General features: G+C 44.3%; 1 protein-coding gene across 1 annotated transcript in view; it reads left to right on the forward strand.

The window, feature by feature from the left end:
* ABTB2 (ankyrin repeat and BTB domain containing 2) overlaps positions 1 to 9,576 on the forward strand; it is a 111,944-nt gene extending 102,368 nt beyond the window's left edge. The window contains exons 9-17 of the mRNA XM_008498297.2: positions 475 to 610; positions 2,377 to 2,603; positions 3,352 to 3,530; positions 3,937 to 4,042; positions 4,179 to 4,281; positions 4,942 to 5,032; positions 6,384 to 6,452; positions 7,269 to 7,382; positions 8,750 to 9,576. Of these exons, the coding sequence (XP_008496519.1) occupies positions 475 to 610; positions 2,377 to 2,603; positions 3,352 to 3,530; positions 3,937 to 4,042; positions 4,179 to 4,281; positions 4,942 to 5,032; positions 6,384 to 6,452; positions 7,269 to 7,382; positions 8,750 to 8,947 (1,223 nt within the window). The 3' untranslated portion in view covers positions 8,948 to 9,576. The remainder of the gene's footprint in view (positions 1 to 474; positions 611 to 2,376; positions 2,604 to 3,351; positions 3,531 to 3,936; positions 4,043 to 4,178; positions 4,282 to 4,941; positions 5,033 to 6,383; positions 6,453 to 7,268; positions 7,383 to 8,749) is intronic.
* The last annotated feature ends 203 nt before the right edge of the window (positions 9,577 to 9,779 follow it).

Below are 9,779 nucleotides of genomic sequence, written 5' to 3' on the forward strand. Positions count from 1 at the left end.
TATTCCCTGTGCCAGCACTCTGCTCCATCCAGTGAAAACAGTGGAGAGGAGGCCTGGCTGAAAACGGGCTGGACTGAAATACTTGTCTGCAGGGGGGGGGTTTATGAAGCTGTGGTCAGCAAGAGCAGCTCCTGTCTGGCCTTTGTTAACCTCACCCAACTGACCAGCTGAGACTCTGATCCCAGTTGCACACCTCTCTGCTGGTCTGTTTTGAGAGCAGCAGACCAGTTTAGTTCTTTTTTCATTCTGCCTCCAGCTAGTTGTGTGTCATGAGGTAATTTAAGTGACTCAGTTTCCTTCTCCTGAGATATTAGGAAGCCTAATTAATGCTTGCAGGCTGCTCTTAGAGCCATAGTTGGTAGCCTAAATGTTGCTGTTACAGTGTCTGTTACCAGTCCTATGCTCCATGCTTTCCAAGAGGTAACAGGCATGGAATCCCCATGTTTTTGTCATGTTTTGTCATGTTTTTCCTAGGCAACTATGAGTTGGTCAGCTTACTGCTAAGCAGGGGTGCTGACCCACTCCTGAGTATGCTGGAAGTCAATGGGATGTCTTCACCACTTCATGAAGAAATGAATTGCTTCAGTCACTCAGCTGCACATGGGCACAGGTAAAGTTCTCTTCATGTTCAGAACCATTTTTTAGGGCAGCACAGTTTCTCAGACCACTCCCATTCAGTTGTAGGTTGTGGGGTTTGAGTGTTTTGGGGAACAGAAAAAGATTCTTTAAACCAATAGTTGCTTTCTGTGACATCCCTGTGAGAAAGAATGATGCAAAACTTTGATTATTCAGCAACTACAACTTTGTTAAAAGAAAGGGAGTATATTTTAGCACAAAACACAACAGAAAGATTGTTGTTTGCTGTGTCTTATTCCCTCACTTGCTGGTCTAGCTTTGCAGCACTGAATAGGACCTGGCTCTAGGCCATACCTGAGCAGACCAAGTTTCACCTATGGGTAGGTTATGAGATTGTGGTTCATCTTCTCAGAGGGCATCTAATCAGATTAAGGTGTCAAAAATAATCTGCATCAGAATTTGGTTGGACTCGATGATCTTGAAGGTCTTTTCCAACCAAGGTAATTCTGTGATTCTGCAGTTTGGTTGATTGCCTCCCTGGTTTTTGAATAGCTGACCTAGAAATCAGTCATTAAAATGCTTGGAAAAGCCAGCCTGGGTTTTCCAACCCTGTTTGCAGAGTAGTTGTTTAGAAATAAGACTTTATGTACAAACTCATCCAGAGATCCTTCTGTTCCCACAAAAAAATGTTGGTGTAACAAGACAATTAAAATAACCCTGAAACCACCCATGTGGATGGGGCTGAGAGGTACCCAGAGGGTCTCACCAGAGAGTCCTTCCAGTACCATGAAGCTACCTTGCTTCAACACAGCTTTACAGTGGTGCCAGGACTGCACCTCCAGGTACATCACACATCTGGAAACACCTGGAATAGCTCAAATGAGGCCCAAACTCTGCAAAGCTGGAACAGCCTAATTCAGTTATTTACAGTGTAAAACAACACAAAGACCATTCTGTTCCCAATTCTGTTCCCCTCCCATGATCTTCTGCAACATGCAAACTGCAAAATTTAAGGCTTATTCTCTAATTAGAACGGTCAGGGTGATCCTAAAGCACAAAATTAACCTTTTTTTAGTCATACTGAATAGTGTGAGTGCAAAGAGAGCACCAGCTAGTGGCAGTTCAGGGCCACAGCTGAGTACTGGGGTAGACTTGTTAGGATGAGGAATGCCTGCTGCAGATGGCTCCAGCTGGCTGGAGGACACCAACGATGCAAAGCTTTCTAAAGTGGCTGAGACAAAGAAGAAAGCCTCTTTCTTGCAACTGCTGTGACAAATTCCAAACCAAAAAAATTCTGTTTGGATTTTTGTGATGGAGAACTATTTATTTTTTGTTTATGGTGTCTGTGTACTGATGCAGGAAGCAGGTCTGACTAAAACAATGGAACAGTGCTTGAAGGTGCTCATTTGGGAAATCAGCAAGGGTTCTAACAGACACTGCTAAATCATACTTCAGAGCTGAAAATGTTACCACACTTGAGCTGAAAGAAAGAAGCATTTTTCTATGCCAAAGTACAGACTGCAATAAAGACCAGTTTGCCCTAACACCCTGAAATATGCCCCATGACCACTAAGGTACAGGAACATATTCCATCCTTTTGCCCTTGCTACCAGGGCATCAGTTTCTAGCCAGTGAGATAGAGAAAGGACAAGTGTTTTAAAGGCTGCTCCCTATCTGCCAGCCTTTGGGAAGGAAATTTATCATTTATGAAGCCAGACCCCTAAGCCCAAACCACCACAGTCCTGTCTGAACTGTTGATATTTCATTTATTACCAAGTGAGATTTTTTTTTCCTCCTCAGGAATGTTCTGCGCAAGCTCCTGACCCAGCCCCAGCAGCTGAAGGGAGATGTCCTCTCCCTGGAGGAGATTTTAGCTGAGGGAGTGGAAAGTGACACCTCCAGCCAGGGCAGCTCCAGTGAGGGGCAGGTCAGGCTCTGTAAAACAAGGATGAAGGCTCTGCAGGAGGCCATGTATTACAGTGCTGAGCACGGCTACGTAGACATCACCACGGAGCTCAGGGCCCTTGGTAAGGTGTTTTCTTTATTTTCATCATGTAAGTTGTGACAAGCTGCTTCTTCTGCCCCTTTCATTTAGAGAAGAAATTGATAACCCCAACTGCAAAGCCATCCCAAGCTTATGGGAACCAACTGTCTTTAAAAAAAAATGTTTAAGGTCCCTGACAATTTTTTTTCAAATTCTCACTGATCTAAAATGCTCCTCACTTTTGGCTGGATCCTCTCTTCCCAAGAATCAAAAAGCAAAGGGCACATCTCTCTGTCAGCAACTCTGACATCTATCATTCAGTCTTAGAAAGGCTGGTCTCAAATCAAAGATAACATCAGAGATTAAATGGTTTAAGGTGAAAGAACAATTTGATCTAGAAGGAAAAAGAAGCTTTGAAGCTTGTGTGTCTAGACAGTTACAAGTAACTAGGAGAGAAGACTTCAGACCATGTTTGTGTATTCTTACAAGGTCAGTTCAAATTTATTTTGTAGTTCTGACTGATCTTGAAGCTAAAAACACAATAGGGAGTCTCTGGTCCTTAACAATTAGCAAAAAGTTCCAACTTTCCTGGTCCTATATTGTAGATAAGTCAATTAATCTGTCAGTGACCCAGTCCAGTCATCTTTGATAACAAGACAAAATGGTATCTGCTGTTAGGGTGTATGTAAAGATCTACCTCAGTGCCACTGGTAGGACTAGGAGCAGGACAGTTTACTCACAGGTACTTCAGCAAATCATCACCCTTCACTGTCCTTTTCCTGTGGCTGCAGGAGTCCCCTGGAAGCTCCACGTGTGGATCGAGTCCCTCCGGACAACCTTCTACCAGTCTCGTTACTCAGTCGTCCAGACCCTCTTAAGGGAATTTGTCACCATTAAGGAAGAGGACTACAATGAGGAACTGGTTAATGAAGGGCTGCAGCTCATGTTCGATATCCTCAAAACCAGCAAAGTAATTATTATTTTTGTAACACTATCAGTAACAGTTTTGTAGCAGTCTCAGAACCGGCTGTTTGGCTTTTGCTGTTGTATAAGGTAGAGCACAACAAGAACATTGGAACTGGGCTGCCAAGTCCCTAATGAGTGAGGGAATGAAAATGGCCCTGATAGCATTTGTCTGAGCCACAACCCTCAGAAGTGCTCCTCACAGAAAAGGCATCTCAGGAGAAGGGAAAGCTCCTGAAACTGTTGCTGAGCATTCTGTCAGAACATACTCAGCCCACCTGCTTGTCCCTGTTTTTGGAGGCTGTTCTTGTAGGGTGCAGTTGCTATGAGCCTCAACTGAACTGTTACAGCGTGTTTGAAACCTGCTGAACACAAAGTGCTGATTGATGATACCTGTTCCCTCCTCCTTACAGAATGATTCTATCAACCAGCAGCTTGCATCCATCTTCACCCACTGCTATGGCAGCAGTCCCATACCCAGCATTCCTGAAATCCGAAAGACACTGCCAGCCAGGCTAGGTAAGATGCTAAACACTGAACCTAAAGAACACTGAACCTAAACACTGAAGTTCTTGGAGTTTTTGGAATTTTTTTTTTCCTAAAAACATCCACATTTAAAAAAAATATTTACCCTCTTTTTTTCTTACCCTGACAGATCCTCACTTTCTAAACAATAAAGAAATGTCTGATGTCACTTTCTTAGTAGAAGGAAAGCTATTTTATGCACACAAAGTCCTGCTGGTTACTGCATCTAACAGGTGAGTCCCTTTCCACAGCTCAGTACAGAGTTTTAAAGGAAGGTTTGGCCTTTTTGTCTCTCATTTTTGTTTCTGTCTCTCAATCACACTTTGCAGTAAGGCAGATACTAAGAATATGACTACAGACCATAATTCAGGTCACATTTTCTTTGCTCCAGTGTTAAGAATAGTAGGAGAGTGAGAGTAAAGATGAGTTTTTCTGTCCCTTCCTAGTATGTTTAAAGATTGCCAGAGCTCTATTGACATAAAATAAGCAGTGATTAATTATCCCTAAATTCCTGCTCAATATTTGGAGTGTCAGCCATTCCCTGCCTTCCTATTCTCCCTCCCTCAGGCTTTGCCAGCTAGACCCACACTTGCTCCACATTTCCTGGAAATCTTTCCCTGGTATGCTTACACTTGTTTTTTTCTCTGTTACTGGCATAGTAACAGCATTGTGTAACTATTACAGGGTGGGATTGGATCAGACTCAAGAAATTTCCAGGTTAAGTTGTCCCTGAAGTTCTAAACTAATTGCGTTATATTGAAATAAATGAATCTATTTTCAACTTGCATGCAAGAACAAGGAAAGATCTTTATTTCCCCCCTGCTTAAGCTGTTTGTTAGTAGGTGATGAGTGTGTGAAGCACTAATACAGAAATCTCTTAAAACCATTCTCAGGTTTAAGACCTTAATGACCAATAAAACAGAACATGACAGCCACGGCAGCAAGACTGTTGAAATCAGTGATATGAAATATAACATTTTCAAGGTATGTAACTTCACCTTTTGTTTTCTCTTTTTATCTTCCATACTTGGAAGAGGGCCAAGCCTATGTAAGTACCTGACTATCAGAGGTAATTTGCAAGTAGAGATGGAGTTCATTTCAACACACACCTATCTCAGGAGTAATTTCATCTCTGTCAAAACTTTTCAGGTAGGACCAACATTAAAACAGAAACCTCCAGCCTAAATTCTTATTTCCTTACTGACTCCTCCATGAAGCAGGAGAAACCAGTCTTCTACTGAAAGTACTTTTATACTTTTAAGACCCCAATTTCATACTTTTAAAGGGACCATTTTCATGCTGCACTGAGCAAAAAGTAAACTTATTTACAGCAGGTGGAGTGCCAGGCTTCATATGAATTCAAATCAGATGATCAGAAATCAGTGGTGTCCCTTTCAAGAAAGGTTCAAAACTGAGATTTGCACTTTGCTTTTATGACATTTCCCTACTTAATGGATCTAAGGGAGGTTCATTCATGATGGAGAGAAAGTAGGATACTTCACACCCACCCAAGGAATAAAGTCAGTGTCATGTGACAGGTGAGTTAGTCCAGCTTTCCAGATCTGCATTTCAAATTTAAAAGCGTGGTACAGAACAGAGAACTCTGCAGTGCAGAAAAGGCTGGATGACCGTTTCACTACAGGGGTGAGGCTCCTGTTTTTTATAAGCAAACAAACCAGCAGAGCTGTTGCTCAGCAATACTGTCATCTCATGTAGAGGGTATGGAGTAGAAAATGAAGTAAAGTTTAGTTTTGTTCTCACAGCTGTTACAAAAGGTAAGGACAGCACGTGGTCCCCACACCTGCTTATGCAGGATCCTGGAATGACTTCTCTTTCCAAGACCAAATCTACTCATTCCCTGGCTAAGGTTTAGCTGGGGGTGTGCAGATGTAGATGAAAGAGCAGAAGCTGCCTCTTGCTCTCCCTGCAAACAATTAGGCCTTTTCCTCTGGCCCAGATGGGGGTCTGGAAGCTGATTAGAAGCACAGCAGGGGACACAAGTGGCTGGGAGGTCCCTGTCACACAGGCTCAGGGGTGGCAGTTTCAGTGCTCTGCATGTGATCAGCCTGCCAGGATTTACAAAACTGGATCCCAGGAAGGGTTTCAGAGGGACATCCGTGTTGCTCAGAAACACTCTGTCACTCTCAGCCTGAAATCCTCAATAGGGCCCTTTTCAGAGCCTGAAGAAGAAAAGAGATTTAGAAAAGCAGCAGATTTGCAACACCGGGAGAAAAAAAAGCCACCAGCAGAGGAGAGTGCCGGCAGAGAGCAGGATTCACAGCCTCTTGTGACTTCAGTGATAACAGCCTCGTGCTTGGCCTTCTTCCCATTTCAGATGCTGATGCAGTATTTATACTATGGAGGAACGGAATCCATGGAAATTCCCACCACTGATATCTTAGAGGTGAGAGTGTTGGCTTCTAAGTTTTGCCAAGTGCACTGGGACATAAACAGAGCTCAAAAGGCAAAATCCAGGAGCTCACAGCAAGCCTCCAATCTGGGAGCATATTAACACTTTGAAATGAGCTGAAAGTTTCAGAACACCACTGCCTGGAAATAAGAACTACCAGTGATGTTTTATAACATCCATGAGATGCTGAGGAGGGGCCAAGGTGGGAGGCAGCAGCATGGAGAGAAATTACTACAGTGCTTTGGTACTCAGGGTTGGGTGAAGCCTCTTTGGCTGCTGGTGGGGTACAGAAAAGGTATGGCTGGTTCAGCAGCTCTGGGGGCCACAGCAGGTTAAACATCAAAGGGCTGGAGATTGTTGAAAAAGCAATCAATTTAAGCTGGACTTCTGCAGTGAAGATGATGGTATTGCAAAAGTTGAACTAAGAGGCTTCTCCATTACAAATAAGCCCTTTGACAATACTGCTGCTCAGTCACAAGCAGTGTGGTGAAATTAAAGCTGGAAGGAAAAGACTGCATAAAACTATTTTTTTTCCTGAGGAGAGGAAGGGGGGCTTTGAGCAGTCTAGAGCTCATATGTCATGGTGACAAGGTAGCACAAATACACTTCCTGCAGGAGGAGCAAGCCTTTGCTAAGAGGGGAAATTTTTACCTAGGCATCAAGTGGCCTTCCTGCTCTTTCATGAGGACTTGGCCATTAGAACAGAGTGAGAGATTGTTCAGAGAAAAGCTCGCCCATTCACTCTGTTTCCCTTCCCTACCAGCCTTTCAAAGCTCATGATCTCAGATAACTTCTCTCTTGTCCTGATAGCTGCTGTCTGCTGCCAGCCTGTTCCAACTGGATGGCCTCCAGAGACACTGTGAAATCCTCTGTGCCCAGACGATCAGCATGGAGAACTCTGTTAACATCTATAAATATGCAAAGGTACACGACAAAACCCCCTTCTCCAGGAACCACAATGGAACAGCACGTGTGCTTTCTGCCCCCTTGGTCTGGTAACTAAATACAACAGGCACAGAGAGGGCACCTGCTATGCTGGTAACTCTACCCCAGCCACAAGCACGAGTGAGATGTTTTGTTCAAAAGTCCTGTGCGGCCTTAGAATGTTTTCCTGTCTAAGGCAATCATGGATGAAATTGATGCAAGATCCCTAAAGAGCAGGGGAGAGGTGTCTTAGCAGGCTGACCCAGCAACACCAGCAAAGCCTGAGAGATTGAAATGCTCAGAGCAGCAGGGGCAATTGATCAGTGCAGCAACTAAGAAGTAAACCCTTTCCTAGCACTCCTACTGCTAAAAATATATTCTTTATAGCTCCAGAACTAGTGTCAACTCTGTTGTGTGGCAAACACATTCACCTCTACAGCAAATAACCCACATTGTCAATAAAATCATAGAGAAATACTCTGCCATTCCTGGAAGTTTGCAGAGTCAGAGTCCCTGAAGGACAAGCAGGACAGCTACACAAAGGGCTGATAAGGATGTGCATGTTTATGCTGTGAGTAATGTCACACTCATCTTTTTGGGTTCCCAACTCTTCATGCTGGGCAATTTTTTTTCCATGGAACTCAGGCTGGTTTCTTTCAGTTCTTAAAATTTAACAGTGTGCAGTGGTAGAGAGGGGGAAGGGAGCATTCCCTACTGGCCTTTAGTACTTTTCCTTAAATTACTATTTGCACAAAGTTCCCAGAAATGGGTGTGTTTGTGTGTGCACAGTGCTTCTTAATAAAGAAACTGAGTTTCATTATTCTATGACTGAGCTTCCCCCACTGGCTGTGAAGCAAAGGGCCAGGAATCCACCAACATGCTTTAGGAGTGTAACATCCCTCTTTCCCTACATGCAGCCCCTTTCCCTAGGAGTTAGGCTCGAGTCCTGTGAACTCTGCATTCTTATTACCACGAGCTGTGTGTGCCATCTGGCAGAGCAGCATTTTCTGCTGCAGCACAAACTCCCCCCTCTCCCAGCCAAACAGGTATCTTGGCCACCTCATCAGCCAGCTGCTCTGCTCCTTTAAGAGGGACAAGGCTGGAACTGGGGCCAGTAGCTCTGCCAACAGCAGGGCCCTTAGAGGAAGGAATTAAAAAAGCTTGAATGCTTCCCTGCTCACACCTGTGCCTGCAAAAAGCACCAACAGAAATTACCAGCCATTACTGGTCCTGCTTTCAGTGCTTTCCCACTGTTACTGCCATCCTTTTTCTGTCTTAGAAAACATGAAATGCAAAGAAGAGAAACAAGATCTTGTTCTTTAGGCCTGTGCCCCAGAAAAGCCTTAACTCATCTTCCTCTTCCACAGATTCACAACGCACCTGAACTTGCCTCTTTTTGTGAAGGCTTCTTCCTCAAACACATGAGCTCCCTTCTAGAACAGGACTCATTCAAGCAGCTGATCTACAGCAGGAACAGCAAAGTGCAAGGCCTGGACCCTCTGCGGGACCTGCAGACAGCCCTGGCCCTGCGCCTGCACTCCATGTACGTCACCTCCAGGGTGTGAAGTGGGACCCAGGCAGTGGCAGGAGCAGTGGTGCAAACTGCAGGGGATGTGTCAGCAGGCAGAGCTGGGGCTTTGCCTCCTGGATCTTGCTGAAAGTCCCCTACAACAGATACCCCCTAGGCAAGGGTGCTGTGCCTCGTCCCACTGACCAGGGCTGGGGAGTTTCTCTGTGCTGCTACTGTCACAGGAACACTGTCACAGCACAAACAAGAACTGAGGATGCAAGTGAAGAATCTGAACCAGAGGGAAAAAACAATGCTGCCATTTAACCAAGCACAACACAGGGCTGTAGAGAAGTGAGGCAATACACCTAGACCCAACACCTAGTATGTAGTCTTCAGTGTCTGTCCACACACCACCTGGTTCATACACACAGATGTTGTCCATGTAAAAAGGCTGCAGAGGAGGAGTTGTCTAATCCTACAGACCACTGCCTGTTCAACCAGTCATCTGTCTGACCACAAAGACTGGTGCACACAAACTGCATCACTGCAGTAGTAAACACCAGTGTCTGTACATGGCAAGAGACTCTGACATTCATTTCCCCCTCCAAACTGTTTGCCCCTTGAGAGAAAGGTGTTTTGTAGATGTTCAAAGCTGAGTAGAAACTAACACTAACTCTGAAAGTACTCACTCTTTAAACCTGATATGAAGAATTGAGCTGGGGCAGGCAGGGGAGAATTGGTTTTCTGGATTTTTTAAATACTTTTTTACTGTGTTAATTTTCTTTTTTGGTTGGTTTTGAGGAGGGGAAAAAAAGACTGTCTATCCTTTCATTGTTGAGGTTAGATAGTCCCAATCACTTTCACCTTAAAAACCTCTTTCTGAACCT

The sequence above is a fragment of the Calypte anna genome, chromosome 5 (assembly GCF_003957555.1).
Source record: "Calypte anna isolate BGI_N300 chromosome 5, bCalAnn1_v1.p, whole genome shotgun sequence".
Lineage (NCBI taxonomy): Eukaryota > Metazoa > Chordata > Aves > Apodiformes > Trochilidae > Calypte > Calypte anna.